Below are 17,158 nucleotides of genomic sequence, written 5' to 3' on the forward strand. Positions count from 1 at the left end.
AGGGAGGCCAGTGGCCCTGCCATGCTACCACATTTATGTCCAAACGAGGAGAGAGAGCGAGAGAGATCCCTCTATCTCTCTGCCTCTCCTCCTCCTTGCACCTGTCATCGTCTCCCTAATGAACACATTCGGCCCTTTCTGAGGCCCCATCACCCTGTCATCTCTCATTAGCGTGCAGTGGCCAGGGCCAAAGGAGACAGCAGGCAGGTGAAGTGGCAGGAAGTGTTAATGAATTAGCTACATCTCACTCCGAGAAAGCACTCTGATGGTCATATCCTCAAAAACTTGGTGTGACACCAAATATGGAGCCTTTTGTTTTTTTCCGTGACCTACCACAGGGGTCACGACACCATTAGCTGTCTTCCTGCCTTCTGGTTAATATTTCAAAGGGAGGAAAGACACTGACGGACCGTTCCAGGTGAGCGGTGGCAGCTTTGTTTTTAATGGGTTCTGTTAATTCAGCCAGGGGAAGGTGGGCTCTGTGGAGAATGGAGTGTGGCATTAGCATGCCTTTCCCCAGGCTGGTGATGTCTGTCATTAGGAGGTCCCTGAGCCTTGTTGTCATAGAAATGGTAGCCAAACCAAAATAGAGTAACGGGGGGAAAATAGCAACTTGGTATCACAGCAACGGGCAGGAAACCAGCCGTGATTAGGGTGTGTATGTGTGTTTGAAGGGGCGTAAATGTGTGTGAAAAGTCACATTGTGTGTGTGTGTGTGTGTGTGCGCCTCAGTATTGGAATGGACCACTGGGAACCTCTGCAGTTTTGTTTTTCTCAGCCCAAAGAAGGGCTGACACGGTCATTCTGGCTGTCCTTTATGACTGAATGACCTCTGGACCCAGGAGAGGCAACTGAGGCACATTTAAAACTTCAAAAAGTGCCATACTGAGCAAAGTGTGACTCACTATATGGACAAAAGTATTGGGACACCTGCTCATTCCTTGTTGTTCATCCTGCTTTTGTTTAAGCAACTGTCTCTACTGTCGAGGGAAGGCTTTCTCCTATATTCTGGAGCACCTGCTGTGAGGATTAGTGAGTGTAGTGAGTGTTAGTGAGGTCAGGATGTTGGATGATCACCACCTCACCTCATTGCCAATTCCCCAGCTCATCCCAAAAAAGTTTGGATGGAGCACCATCATTCCAGATCCACTGCATACCGGGGCTTTATACCCAATTTTTTTAATACTTCTCTATAAGGACCAGACATTGTGAATGTGTGTGAATGTGTGTGAATGTGTGTGAATGTGTGTGAATGTGTGTGAATGTGTGAGAATGTGTGTGAATGTGTGTGTGTGTGCATTTGCAGATCTGTGTCAGCAAAGGGTGCAACTTCAAGTAGCTGAATGTATTTGTTAGAAGGGGTGTCCATAAACATATGGACATATAGTATAGATAATAAATACTTTTATAAGCTATAAAGTGGCTCCACCAAACAACAAATTTAGCCTAATTGCCTTTTGTTACATCCTTTCCAAAAATGGTTCCACCTTAGTTTGACTCAGATAAGTTGGCAGTGTTAATGTATGAGATATACAGTACACTACAGTACAAAAGCATGTGGACACCCAACATCCCATCTCATTCAGCATCTGAGCTTAGATGTATCTTTTGGACTCTATTCACACTAACTGAGGATATTTTCTTAGTGGACAGCTGGTAAGAGCGTCTGCTAAACCTCTGCTAAAACACCAAAACCATGGGCTATAACAAAATTGGTTCCCCTCTTTTTGCTCGGCAGTAAGGTCTGACTTACAGTCAGCATTCACCTAGTTCAGCTTAAGGGTGTTTATTGGATTCTTCAAAGAACTCTATAAAGCACCTTTATTTGCAAGAGTACAGTGTGTGTGTGTACAGTGTGAGTCATAAATACTGAACATGTTTCTTGTTTACAATGCGATATTAGGGCAGCCACAACGTCCTAATAATCCTAATAAGTGGGTCAGGCATATGGACATCCACCCAAATCATTAAAGCAGCCTTAGACCATTATTCCTTCTCCACCAATTGCTACCACTGGCATTCTCCAAACAGTCGCCAACCCCACATTCATCCTGCATCCTGCCAGATGAAGTGTTATTCGTCACTCCAATGATTGCATTTTTACCTTTCTTAATGCAGTGGGTGTGGCTTAATTAGCCTAAGACACTCATTGGTGTTCACATACTTTTGACAGTATAGTGTATATGCTGCAGAATATCTATCTGCATTAAATTATATCTCTGTATTCTGAATCGGAACCACATTGGTAAGGATCTTAGAAGCAGCTCAGAATTTAATTTATTTGAGTACTTGGTAATTAAAGCATGTGCATGCTTGATTATAACAAGGTGTCACATTCTTCATGAAGGGTATTTTTAGTATAAACACACAAACCGCTTGCTCAGTGCCAACATTTTTCTTAAACCCCCACTAAAGTGCCTGGCTTTTACTGTATGATAGGTGCTGTTTGCAGCCACAGGTTCAACCATACCTTAATTACATCTCCTTATATGTTTTGTCCTTTAATATGCACTCATATGTGTAGCTTTCCATATTATGGAGTATTATGGTGTGCTGTATCTGAACATAGACTGTATTTAGCACTAATTAACCATAGATAAGCTTTGAATGTCATTGATTATCTGTTTTTGCATAGTCCTTAATTACCTGTCAGAAATGGAATACGGATGACACCATTAGTTCTTAATCAGTGACCAGTGTCTTTAATGAGCATCTCAGGCTCCCTCTCATGGCATATTGCTTCAATTATCATTCACGCCCATGAGCTCCTGCCTGCTAGCAGGAAGAAGGAACCTCAACTGTAAATCCATTGTGCAAATATTGGTTAGGCTCTAGAAATCACCATGTTACTGCTCTTTTCTGTTCTGCAAGGACTGTCTGCCTGATCACTGTGTTGGTAGTTAAGTGAAATGCAGATTTGCAAGTTGCCATAGAATGTATTTATTGAGGATTTCAATTGGACAGTGTTGCTGTCCTGTCATTGTGTCCTCTTAGTGCAATGTGCTGTTAGCAAGCTGAAGAGATTACTTGGGTGGCTTTTATCTTTACCCCTGCTCACTTCCTGGACCTTCTTGGCCCCACTATATCAATTCCTTTGTATTCAATGTTAAATCCGAATATTTTAAACCATCTTTTTTCATCTTTCCTTTCATCATCTAGCCCTCCATCAGTGATCTTTCTCTGACTATGGACTGCTGTTTCTGGGTGTTTGTGATATGCAGCATTGGATGACATTGGGATTATGGACTTTATTTATCCCAAAAAGAAACTGAAAATTAAAAAAAAAAAAAAAAACAGAAAATGAAAATTGTGCTTTAATCTGTCTGATTTGGTCCAAATGAAGCTCAAAGTGGACTACATTTTTAGGCCACATTCAGCCCGAATATAGGCATAAATACATTTTGAAAAACTGATAAACAGAACACAGGGAAACTAGTCTCTGTTGTTAAAAAAACATAGACATCTTGAAAAAGAACGAATGAACATGGGGAAACATTTGATTTTGATTTTGACTACAACTGTAGCAGTGAAGGACCGCCACCCAATGCCACACGTTTAATTTAGACGTAGGGGAATGTTTATGGAAAAATGGTGTTGTGTTAGATAAACTTGAACCAATAGAATGCTCAACAGCATGACACTACTATATGCTGGCTTCTGGTTAGCTGCACTCCTATAGTGTTCCCTTTTCATTACTGGTTGGGGTAGAGGGTGGCTAATGAATTGTGCAGAAGTGTAAAATCACATGCTGCTGTTATCTACTAATAAACTGGCATCTTGGTGTGTGTGAACACATGAGCGATTTCCTCACACTCTCAGTCAGTTTAGCCTGACAGATTAACGGTGGCTCACAACAGCCTTCCCTTTTGCTTTGAAAGTACTGGCACTTCTGCAAAGGTGTATTTCCGACACTGTGACTGCTCACTGTTTTGTGCAGACCTACTATGTGCTTGGACATGGCTATAACTGCATCATTAAGCCTGTATTCTTCACATTGCCTCTGCAGCTGTAATTGGTGAAAACAGTGCAGGGTTGATAGCCTGTAGTCTTCCCATCATTCCCCAGTATAATTCTGTCTGTGTGTGAGTGACCATTGATTCTTGTGAGTGTAATAATAATAAGGCAATGAATGGTAATGTGATATAAGTACTGGACTCAGCAGGAGATTGATGTGCATTGCTTCTTTAGTGATTTAATATGTGCTCATGAGAAATGCATATAGAAATACCCACACACATGCACACACATACAATATACCCATACACACACACGCACACGCATACACCCATGCTAAACTGCTGTGTGGTGGTTCTTCCAAACTTGGTGGGTCTATAATGATAGTGCTGTGTAAAATCAGTGAAGAGTCAACCCTGTTGCTGCCGCAGGGAGAGAGGCTTATCAAGTGGAAACAGTGCTAGGATGGGGGGGCGTGAATTTGTGTGTGCATGCATGTGTGTGTATGTGAATCTCCCACTCAATGAGCGAATAAGAGGAAACCTTTTCTTGACAACACGCCTATAGGTCTTTACTGTGTGATCAAATTAAATAGCAGCGTGTGTGTGTGTTTTACACTTCCAGTGAGGGGAAAAAAAGAGGGTTTCCTTCCCTCTACACGATGCAAGGCCAGCTGAGTGCTCATATAAAGGGATTTAGTGTTTGAATGTCTCTGTGAGAAGGTCCTCTCAGTATGGCAGCACAAAATATCATTATTTTTAAATGGCTGTGCGTCTCTGTTTATTGGTGTCATTACAGACCAACAGCCGAGGGTTCCTGAATTGTTTAGGCTGATTGTGTTCTTACTTTTCCCCCCACAGCTGGACAATGTGGACGAGCAGGCAGCTCAGATCCGCAGAGAATTGGATGGGCGGTTGCAGCTCACTGAGAGAATTGCCAGAGTATGTCATCAGAGCTTCTGTTTTACCGTTGTTGTCATTTCCGAGTTACACTTGGGCGTGTGCATACAGCTCTTGTCTTGAATGCAGATCCCTACTGTATTGCATCTAATCAGCATAGACATTGCGGAGAATTCAGTGGGGTGTTTTCACTTAACGGAGACTATGATTTGGTCCCCCGGAGTGCTTGTGAGAATTCCAAAGATTTGTTTTGTTCTCAAAACACACAAAACTGTCTGTATCAGGGTATGTTTGGCAAGACGTCACATTTGTTCATTTAGCAGATGCTCTTTTCCAGAAAAATTTGCAGATTATTTAGTCATTTCAAATGAGGGTAGTTTGCTTACTTGTTTGTAGTTGGCAAATGCTCCCTACACAATAAATGATCAAATCACAGGGCCTCGCTTTCCAGTCCAGAATCCTAGATGCATGTTCTTTTAGCAGGAAGTAATTATAATAGCCACTTCTTTGTTTTCTCATGTGTAGCATCTTGGATAAACACAATTTGGGTATTATTTCAGCAGAACACCACATATATCTAATATGACAATGCCATTTTATAACGTATAACTTTATCATGATGTATCATGACATATGTTGTCCTGATTTTCTTACCCGATATACTTGGTAGGAGAGAAAGTATCCAAAGTTTACGTCAAAGGACATGGAGATGATGTTTGTGGAAGAGCTGAGATCATCTATTAACCTGCTAATGGCTAACCTGGAGAGCCTGCCTGTAGCCAAAGACTTGAAGCCCAAAATCAAGCCAAAGCTCACACCTATGAACAGCTTCTTGGACATAGGTGACGAGAATGACCTGCCCCTCTCCAAGTCAGACGTGGTGCTGTCCTTCACCTTGGAGGTAAGCAAAAGGTCCCCAATTTCATCCTTGCGTTTGTCCTTTTGTGTTTCTCTGTTTTGGGTCCAGATTTTTTGCTCTGTTCTGTTTTTACTGTTAATGTTAATTACTGATAATGCAAGTTGTAGTAAAGTTCCATTTCCCTTCATGTGCTAAAGCAGCGGTTCCCAATCCTAGTAATGAGGATCCCACACTATGCAAATGGCTGTGCTTTTTCCCCTCATCTAGCACACCTGAATTCAACTCCTTACCTAATTAACACACACTAATCCTATGTGTGTGTTTTTTAGGCTGTTACGCTTTAAGGCACATGCTCAGGAGAGCAATGCCTTGCGAGAAGTTGTGTTTTCATCTTCACCTTTAGCACAAGAGCCATCAAAGAGGTCCAGTGGCTTACAGCTGGGCTTATCACCAAGAATGTGTCTGAGCTCACCGTAAAAGAGGGCACGCTATTCACCCGTGGCCATTTTTTGTTTTGTTTTGGTCTTTGGTTTCTTTAAATGTCGCTTTTAAGCTATTTATTTTCCTTTACCACTTCAGCCACGTTTTTTATGGTTTTCTGCGGTTGGCCATTTCTTTACACATTTCTTCAAACACTGAGCGCTTTGTTGCGATATGTGCCTTCTACTTTAATTTGAACTAAGACCTCACTCCAAATATTTAGGTGAGGTCTGATGCATAATTTTCCTGCCACTAAAAACCTCCCTTACTGCTTTCGTCTATTTTCCCTTCTCCTTAGCCAATGTTGGATTGACATAAAAGTTGCATTAAAAAAAAGGATTGACATTAAGTCACACTGCCGCAAATGAGATATTTACAATGCCACGTATCAAGACAGCTGAAATCAAAAAAGAAAATATCTGATTCAGTGTGTTTTTTGCCGTTCACACTGCCACACAGAAAACACACCTGTGATACTTATGACTAATAAGATTCGGGTCACTTTGACCTGCTGTGTGAACATAGCGTTTCATATGCGGTACTGAAACAGATCCGATACCTGTGCCTATACTTTTACGCCAAGCCAGCATTCGCTGAGGAGAAGGGGAAACGGCCGACAGCAGTAAGGGAGGTAAAATACCCTAATAATTGGTTGGGGGTGATGTCTCTGTTCAAACTAAATTAGAAGTTACATACCACAACCGCTCTGTGTTTCCTAAGAAATGTCCCAACGGGACCACGGGAGATTGTGGCTGTAGTGTCAAAGGAAAATAGAAAGCCTAACAGTGAAGTTTAAAGGAACCTTGTACACAAACCAGAGAAGTGGCCAAAGCTGAATAAGGTACCTGAGCGCATTCTCAGTGATGAGCCCAGCTGTCAGCCTGTCAGCATTGCTCTTTTGCACATGTACATCGGTTTAGGAGTGTGAACTGGATATAGGTCACATTTAAAATTATATTGGGAACAGCCTAAATAAATAGAATTGGTGAAAACATTTGGGCCAATTTTACCTGCTTCGTGAACATAGCCCTTGTGTGCTGGGTAAGGTGGGTTATATTAGGGTAGAGATCTAAAGGTTTTCTCCTACATATGTGTGCTGTTCCATAGTTAGCCACTAGCTGTTGAATTCCCACTGCAATGCGTAAAAGTTACCCAACTCTGTCCGATGACCAAGCCGACACTTGAGGAGACACATTGAGGAGGAGGAGGCAGGGACCCAGTGAGAACATGCCTGATTGTACTCTTTTTATTCTAAGCCTTCAAGCACAAGCTCACATATCGGCAGAAGGGTCCAGCTCTGATTGTAGTAGTGATGTTTAAGGTGAATCTGCTCATCTGCTCTTATTTTAAGATGTTCGCATAACAACAGTGGCGATAAACACTGGTAAACAGTAAAGTGCAGGACCAGACAAAATAGGAAGTTCTAAAGTGTTCCATAGTACTACTGTATGTATTTACTGAAAATAGCATTTAAGGTTAAGTTGCTGTAAAGTGTCACTGTTGTCTTTTGGTTTCTGTGCAGATTGTAATTATGGAGGTGCAGGGGCTGAAGTCAGTGGCTGCAAACAGAATCGTTTATTGTACCATGGAAGTAGAAGGAGGAGAGAAGCTCCAGACAGACCAAGCCGAGGCATCCAAACCACAGTGAGTGTTGAAACTTAGTATATGATGCAGGTTTTCTTTGAATAGGATACAATGGAATCCAGTAACCAACCTCCATTTACATTTATTGCATTTCGCATGACACTCTTATATAGAGTGACATAAAAGTGCTCTGTTTTCCACTCATGAAAATATCTCTAGATACTATAGATAGTATAGATGCTAGAGTTCAAAGTAAAGATGATGCCAGAAACAAATCTGTGCTAATGACTAGTAACAAAGATGTACAGTACCTGTCAGCTAGATATGAATTATATACACTATCTGGACAAAAATTTTAGGACACCTGCTCATTTATTGTTTCTTCTTAAATCAAGGGTGTTGCTTTTGTTAGAGTAATATTCTATTCTGCCCAGGGAGGTCTTTCTACTAGAGTTTGGAGCATTGCCCTGAGGATTTGATTGCATTCACCTCATCCTCAACTCCCCAAATTATTGGATGGAGCATCATCGTTCCACAGAACACAGATCCGCTGCTCCACAGCTCATTGCATTAGGCATGGTGCCAATAGGTTCATGTTTATCTGCTCCAGAGAGTCCTATTCTATTGGCTGTACTTCTCTACACAGACTAGACAAGCTGTGTGTGCATGTGTATTTGTACATCTGTTTCAGAAAACGGTGCAGTTTAAAGTAGCTGATTGCATTAATTAGAAGAGGTGTCCACAAACATTTGGGCATATAGTGTAGATACACGATACATAATGCAGATATAAGATTTATTGCGTGTGTTAGTGTTCAGTTAAGTGCTGCTGAAAGAGATGAAAGAAAGGTCTTCAGTCTGCCTTGAAGACTGCAAGAGACTCAGCTGTTCAGACACCTAGGGGAGGTCCATTAACCACCTCTGTCTAGTCTAGGTGCTTGTCTTTTCTTGAAGGATGGTGGGTTGGGCTGAATCATGCTTTAAGCTTGAAAGGCTTTAGATACAGATCGCCCTGGAATGTTGGCATCAGTTAGGGAGAGATTGGTCCTTTTTATTGCCTGTGTTTACCATCATCATAGTTTTAAATCTTAAATTGAATATAAATAATGTTATATGACCCTACTCTCACATGGGTTTAAGCACAGGACATTCTGGCAAAGGTGAGATCACAGTGTTTGAGGCTATTTGGTGTCAAACTGAACATGAAGGTTGAATGGGCAAACTACTTTTTACAGTGTAAAAGCATCATTACACACAACAGTCTTTATACAATGCATACATTTGGTAAATGGGAGTAGCCTGCACTTACATCTGGACGTCTACAATAAAACTGCAGAATATTATGCATCAGTGCCTTGAAATCCAAGCACACAGTATTTTACTGATCCAGATCAGAACCTTTGTGAATGTCCAGAATCAGACCTTTCTGACGTCTTGTGGGCTGCCATGAAAATCTGTACTCTTTTGTCACGGTGTGAGTCTCTTTAGGTTTCATCAGCTCAGTGTTAGCATAGCTATTGGCATTATAAGCATATTTAAAACAGGCTGAACTGGATGCTCTGAAGTGCAAATGTCCTAAATGCAAAATGCCATACTTTATATAAGAGGCAATAGCCTGCATCCTGTGTGGATATGAATGGAGGCAATGGATATTGTTTAAAGCCTCTTGAAGGCTGCTCTGTGTTACATAACCCGTTGAGCAGCCTTAATGGCTCCATGGTCTAGTCGACTTGAAGCCATGTCTACTGAAATGATAGGACTGACCTCGATTGCACTGTGAGTAAAAGCCACTGTTTTGCGGGCATGAAGGGGGAAGAGTGAAGCTTTTAGCCTGCCTGATGACTTGTGTCTGAGAATGTCTCATATTGTTTGTTGAGTATGCTGGTGTGCACTCATGGGAAAGAAATTTGGGGACATGGTTGGACGTTGTGACGTTCTGCAGTCTTGACGCAGCACTGTTTCTGCAGAGGTCCCCTTAAGGACATACAACTTTTTTAACCACAGATGTCATTTAGTCCGGTCTGTATTCTGTTTTCATGAGGTTGCGTCACTTCCCTCAGGTTGTAAGCATGCAATGCATGTTCAGGAACATGATGCCAGACTGCAGATGTTCCAGCCTAATACATGATTAAGCTTCATGCTCATATTTTTGGAGCATGTTTGAAGCGTGGCATGTTATTAAGGTGGCAGTTGAACTGTGTTAAACCAATAACTTTTAAAACAGCCGTGGAATTGGCACTGTAGGAGAACTGTGCTTATCTCCAATAGCTGCTGTATTTAAATAGCAGCTATGAAGGAAAGATTCATCAAGCCTAGATGAGCTCCACTGCTGATGATATTTGGCAAAAGGCAGGTGCCCTTTGCGCGTGTCATCTGGAGCACTGAATGGATCGATTATTCAGTTCACTCTCATTTAGCACTCTCATTTAGCCTCATTTATCATCATATCCAGAGTGACTATAAGTAATTACTCATCTGTGGGGAAATGCAATAATGCAAAAAAAAACTTCACCGGGTGCATCTCTTAACCTTTAATAGAAAGGCAGGAATTTGGTGAAGTGCAGTATTTCTTGCCTAGAGACTTGCCTCCTCCTCCATCTCTATTCTCTCAGCAAGCCAGCAACTGTCCCATTGTCTCCCCCAGTGTGCACTCGAAATTGAAATGTCTCTCTTAATAATTTGATTAAGGTGAGTGTGTGGCTGTGCGGTGCGTCTATGATATGATTCCGGTGGGGTTATTAGGCTTTCTGCTACTCAGCCTTGGCCCTTTAAATAATCATGCTGCCCTTTTCTTTATACGCGCATGGCAAAAAAAAAAAGTTCACTGTAATTCATTTAAGAATATTTGAGCAGGACCTTTCAATGCAGCATTCTTTTAATTAGCTCTGGTAAATATGGCGATTTTAAATGGTTTACATCCACAGTATGCTCTGGAGTACTTCTACTGATCACTGAACAACAGCATTCCTCATTAGTGTAGGAGTATAAATATTCTTGTTCAACTGATAGTACAACATCACAGTGTGAAATGTTGAATAAAATCATTGTTACATTTTTTTTTTTGTTTGTTTTTGTCTAATTCCCTCAGATGTTTGAGAACATAAGTTTGTGACAAATATTATGTATCTTCAAAAATGTATTAAAATTTTAGGACATTTTTATTTATGCCATATGACTTTTAGTTACCATGGAAACATATCACTGTCATGTAAAAATGTTTTTGTAGCTTAATTTCGACATAATGACAATTTTAACATCATTTGCTATTGTTCCTCACTTTTTGTAAAAAAAAATATGATGAATCGACCAATAGAAATGCTCCAAGTTAACTAGGGAAAAATCATTTTACCTTGTCTTCCATTGAAAGTTAAGTGTGTGTGTGTGTGTGTGTGTGTGTGTGTGTGTGTGTGTGTGTGTGTGTGTGTGTGTATTCCTTCTCCTGTAAATTTGCCAGGTTTTTGTGTGACAACCGCAATTTGCAGGTCAATGTCAGCTTTCATGAACAGCTCTAGTTGGCTCAGCCCTAAACAGAGCTCTAAATACAGTTGAAACAAATTATTATTATTGTTGTTGTTGTTGTTGTTGTTGTTGTTTTTCTTATTTTATTTTGTTTGTTTGTTTCTGGGCCAAAATTTACCATCACTGCTCATATGATGGACAACTACATTCAGAGCAAAGTTTAATGTAAAATGTAAACTTCAACATCAAAACATACAATTCACTCTACATTCAATGTGGTCCATATATAGAAATGACATTTACATACTGTATATTTACCCTTGCCCCATTCACATTGTTTGAAAACACTGTTTACCTGAGCTGCTTTTTCTCTAAACAGTGGTCACATGATGTCATCTTATAGACTGCTTAAAAGCACAGCACAAGCACAACCTGTGTAATGCTAAAGGATGAGGAAAGACCATAATGTTACCATTAAGTTATGAAAAAATAAAAGTCTTTTCTATTTCATCCCACACATGGGTCATATATCCTGATTATTTTTTATGTATTTTCCAATTTGGATGAATATTTTAAAGTTAAAGTGACCAAAACAGCATCTCATTACATCTCTGTTGTGTGGGATAAGTGAGAATAGATGATCTGTACATGTATTTCTCCTCAGTTCATGCATAATTTTAGCACAATTACCAGTCCCAGTTTTAATCTCACTTTAATGATTCGGGTCACAATTTGCTAGAAGCTGCCAACAGGTTTTGGCTTCAAATCTGGAGTTTTGTCCACGGTCTCCTCATGTCTTATCTAGTGTCCCCACATGCAGTGTTTCAAAGGAAGCTCACACTCAGCCTTAAAAAGATACGACTAATCAAGCATGTGACACAATTTTCACTTGCTTAAGTTTGTGAGTGACTGCTGCAGGCATTAGAAACAGATGTACTAGACATGGACAAGCAGAGCCTTACTTCATAGATAACACAGAAATGGAGATAGTGATTCTGGGTGCAGGGCTGTATCCAAATTGAGTTAGAAGGGACCAGAGGTATGCTTGTGCGCACATATGTAAGTATATAGGCTGCTTGTGTTCAGCTGGAATTTGTCTTGGTCAGAATCTAACCGTCTTAGCAGGGGGAAGGCCACATCTCTGATCTTGGGCTAATATACCCAGTGTAGTTTTACATCGCCACATTGATACTCACAGTTTATGCAGTTGCTGTACTCTGTTTACAGCTTCTGTGTAGTATACTGAGGAAAGTGTACCATAAAGCCATTTCTATAGCTCTATGTTGGGTACCATTATTTTAACTGATTGTGGCATCTCTTCTTTACTCCTCATTAGAGCTGGGCAATATGGTCAAATATATAACATCATACTTTTCCTAATATGCAATATTTACCACAATATTTATTTAAAAAAGGTTGGAATGTGTAAACCTGTATAGTATACTGAGGTAAGCGTTCCATAAAGTGATTTGTATTATAACTCTATGTTGGGTGTGATTTGATTGCCACATGTACTGCACCACACTCCTAATAATAAAGATGTTTTAAATGGTTCTTTGAGTCATGCCATAGGAGAACCACTTTTGGTTTCATAAAAACACATGTTCGTCTTAGAGATGTGTTCATGTCAAGAACCTTTGAATTGGAAAATAACTTGTTGTTTAGGCCTTAAACCTTTTGAGCCCTAGGTTTATTATTCTGCTATTAATCCTAATGCAGAAACTATTATGAATTACTTGGCATGTTTTGTGGAGTGCCACAGGGTTCTATTTTAGGGTCAGTGAAACTGCTAAGTAATGCAGTTATGAGGGTGAAGATGTGATCTGTGGCCCTAATTAAAGGGTTTAATACGTTCACAATACACTCATCTTTACATCTCTATAATGAACATGTTTCTTTGAGAACCTAAAAGGGTTCTTCTATGGCATCAGTCAAATAACCATTTCAAGCATCTTTCATTTTAAGAGTGCAACATTTCTCCAGCTCTCCAAGGCATAACATAAGTAATATGTTTGTATGTATGCAAATGCTTGTATGAAAGAGCCATAATTCATGCTACTAGTTCATGACGTATGATATAGAAATTGTACACAGTTGTGTTACATACAGAATATAGTGGCATTTCGTTGCCTTGGAAACTGGGGGGTCTAGAAACGGCGGCTCCACATTGTTGTGGCATCCAGTCAGCTCCTAAGAGGTGTGAGGTCATTTAAAGTGTGTGCGGACAGCACTACACACACTCATTATTTCTGTGCTGCTGTGAATTGTGTGTGTGTGTGTGTGATTGCTAAGCTGCTGAGTCACAGTGACGAGTCCTTATCTGGTTCAGAGGCCAAAGTGTGTTAGAGCGTGCCTCCCCATGCTACCCAGCTGGCTGTCCAGCCTGACTGCCGGCGTCTGTTTACTATCATACAATGGATAGCACCAGGAGATACACACACACTCTCTCACATACACACATAAACACAAAATATAGGGCAGTTGCACTGTCTGGCAGCACCCCTGGGTGCCTTTACCCAATATAAATCCACAGGTCTTGAGTGGACAGTTCTCATAAACAGTAAAAGATGAATGTCTGACCTCTGGTAAATGTTACTGTCCAGGACATAATTTTCATCCATAAGTTATTCTTATTGACCAGTTTACAGTTTACGACGCTTATAAAGACAGCATGTAATAGCATCAAGACACATTCAAGACATCAAGACACATTCCAAATGAATGTGAACTCCAAAAACATTGCCAGTTTGGCATTATCGATTAGTGGTTTAGGGCCAGCTGAAATCCAACCTCTTATGTGAGCTCAGCTGCAGATTGTTGGGCACACACTGAGCGACCAGCCATCCATGGAGACACTATGCTATGTTCTTGTGCAGGTGGGGCACGCAGGGGGACTTCACCACAACCCACCCCCTGCCTGTGGTCAAAGTGAAACTGTTCACTGAAAGCACTGGCGTTCTGGCCCTGGAGGACAAAGAGCTGGGAAGGGTAAGGCTCATCTATTGACCTTCATTCATCTGACTTTCTCTGCACTTTGATCTGACTTCATTTGTGTCTGCTTCAACACTATGGATGGTTTCCACAGCTTACACAGTAGAGATGGGATGGTCACTGGTTTTAATGCTGTTTAATGGTTCCCCTGCTCTAATCTGTCTCAGCCCATCTGCTAATTATCACACTCTCAGCTCCACATTAAACTGTTACTATTATTACTGTTATTACTATTGTTATACTGTAGTGCTCCAGGCCCAGTCAGGAGCCCTTGCTGTATTATCCTGGAGACAGAAATTGCAATAAGCTGTGTATGAGTTCATGAATGTGTGTGTGTGCATGAGTCAGAGCTACATGAAGGAAATCTTAAAGTCATTAGGGCTCAAGCTCCCAGGGTAACAGATGGAGATTCCCATTAAAAACCCTCACCAGGCATTTGCACTTCTTCCGTCTACTTCATCCAGTCTTTTATGTCATTTTCTGTCTCCTCACTCACTTCTTTCTGCCTCCTTTACATCCATAAGTTTTCTGCTCTGGCCATTGGTACCGTCAGCTCTTGTTATTTCTTAATCAGGTGGTTTTGAACCCTACAACAAACGGGCCAAAAGCTGCAGAGCTGCACAAGATGGTGATCCCCAAAAATAGCCAGGACACGGATCTGAAGATCAAACTGGCCGTACGCATGGACAAGCCCCCCAACATGAAGCACAGCGGGTAAGTTTCCCCCTCAGGGTGTTCACGCAGCTCCTGCATCAGCATACATATTAAAAAGGCCGAACCACCTGCTCCAGTGGGGTTTTTTATATGTGGAATAAAAATAATGATCGCAATCAAACGCTTAGAGCTGTTATGTGCCGGAATCCCACACAGCAAATGTTTCTGTGTAAAAATAACTTTTTAGATACATGATCAAAAATGAAATGTCATTTCATATTTGAGGCACATTTGATAGCTGTCAAAACTGATCTTCAGAGTTTATTCTAGTGTATTCTAGAGATTTCATTTTTCCACAAGGGGGAGGCAAAGATCTGTTTGGATCATCATAAGACTTGCATGTATTTCAATCACTTTGACAACCCTGCGATGCCTGACAAAATAGGGCAAAATGTAGACTCTTAGGTCCATGTAGTTGCTGAGAAGCTGCTTGATCATTTGTAGAGTTCACTGAAAATCACTTAATTGCAGGTTATTTGGGAACATAAATTGGTTTTGGAAAAGAATGTTGTTGCCATCTAGAGGCCAAAGATTGCAGATACAAATATGAGTATTTGTTAATGTTTTTCTAAGAAACTGGACTGCTCTGTGTATCACGATTTACAGTTACAAGAAAAAAGAAGTGAAATTCCTTGTGGAATTATCTTGAGTTTGGTTTGGTCACTGTCCAAGTGACAATTATGGGTTTTTCAAGTTTATTAAACATCCACATTGCATAAACATCAGTAAACATCAATACCATTATTTTAACTGATTGTGGCATCTCTTATTTACTCCTCATTAGAGTGGGGCAATATGGTAATATATATAACATCATAATTTTCCTAATATGCAATATTTACCACAATATTACAAAAAAAAGGTTGGAATGGACAAAAGCAATGAGTGCCACATTTAAAAAAAAAAAAAAAAAAAAAAAAAAAGTACAACAGCTGTTTACAGACTATGTGTAAACCTGTATAGTATACTGAGGTAAGCGTATCATAAACTGATGTGTATTATAGCTCTATGTTGGGTGTGATTTGGTTGCACCACACTCCTAATAATAAAGATAAATAATAATAAAGTTTTAAATGGTTCTTTAAGTCATGCCATAGGAGAACCACTTTAGGCTTTTAAAAAAACCCAAAAAACATGTTTGTGGCAATTAAGTTTTTTTTTTCGAGTTTATTAAACATCCACATTGCATAAACATCAGTGAACATCAGTGTTAATGACTTATCCAAAAGATAATTGCAAAAGGTGTTTCAATTGAAATGAGACTGGATGTGGGAGTTTCACAGATGATCTGTCCATTAAATAAAGACAAATCCTTGGTTAGTGTGAATCATGCCTAGGTGCAAAAAAGCTTTCATTTATTACCACATTTTATTAGTAATACAGAAAATGCAGAAATCCAGGTAATTCCGAAGGATTAATTTGCTTTATCTACACATAATGCAAAGTGTATATCTTACATTGGACAATATGGATTCTCATTTTTATCCTTTACAAGGTTTACCCTGGTCTCCGGCTAATGAATAGTCATGGCTGTGGGTTGTGGCAGTTCCCATAGTTCCTGTAGTTCCCATAAAGTGAGTCTACTGAAAGGGCTGAGGTGGGCAGGCTGCTGCAGTTCTCTCTCTGTCTGCCTGGCTGGGTCAGGGGGTCGGCCCTCTGCCATTAGCTTGCTAATTATGGAGGAGGCCCAGCAGGCTCTGTCTATAGAGCTGCACAGTGCGAGGCCCAGTCTAATTGGAAGAAGCCCCTTCTGTCGGTTATTACCATTTTGTATCTGACCTCACAAGTGGTTTTTAAGCAACCCTGGTTCAATATGTATGAAGATTCATGTTCATACTCAGGCTTCATGGTCATTATGTGTTGATTATTTGATAAAAACCTTTATAACAACACTAAAATATAAGTTCTCTGATGATTACACACTAATGTAGGCTATTATTGTATTTATTTCCCTTATTAATGTAGATAATTGGCTTCTTTGACTGCCTGAGCTCACGAGTCAAGGGAGAATTTCTGTTGATATTGAAGGTTATTTGTGATTTCCAAGGCAACCAGTGTAATTTTCACACTGCTAGAAAAAGCGTTTTTCTTGTAAGTATGGCAACCACTGTCAGGTGCTGATCCATCACCTGTTTCGCTGAACTCATGACATGCTATTATAAAGCCCATGAAAAGGCTGGCTAATCCGGGGCTGCTTGTGCAAAAGCCCTGCAAGGGCA

General features: G+C 40.4%; 1 protein-coding gene across 9 annotated transcripts in view; it reads left to right on the forward strand.

The window, feature by feature from the left end:
* Positions 1-17,158, forward strand: part of cadps2 (Ca++-dependent secretion activator 2) — a 133,750-nt gene that overhangs the window by 56,886 nt on the left and 59,706 nt on the right. For all 9 annotated transcript variants that reach the window (XM_072671339.1, XM_072671357.1, XM_072671347.1 and 6 more), the window contains exons 4-8: positions 4,815-4,895; positions 5,524-5,754; positions 7,715-7,836; positions 14,111-14,222; positions 14,800-14,939. In XM_072671339.1, coding sequence (XP_072527440.1) covers positions 4,815-4,895; positions 5,524-5,754; positions 7,715-7,836; positions 14,111-14,222; positions 14,800-14,939 — 686 coding nt within the window. The remainder of the gene's footprint in view (positions 1-4,814; positions 4,896-5,523; positions 5,755-7,714; positions 7,837-14,110; positions 14,223-14,799; positions 14,940-17,158) is intronic.

Source organism: Salminus brasiliensis, chromosome 2 (genome assembly GCF_030463535.1).
Source record: "Salminus brasiliensis chromosome 2, fSalBra1.hap2, whole genome shotgun sequence".
In the NCBI taxonomy this organism is placed as follows: domain Eukaryota; kingdom Metazoa; phylum Chordata; class Actinopteri; order Characiformes; family Bryconidae; genus Salminus; species Salminus brasiliensis.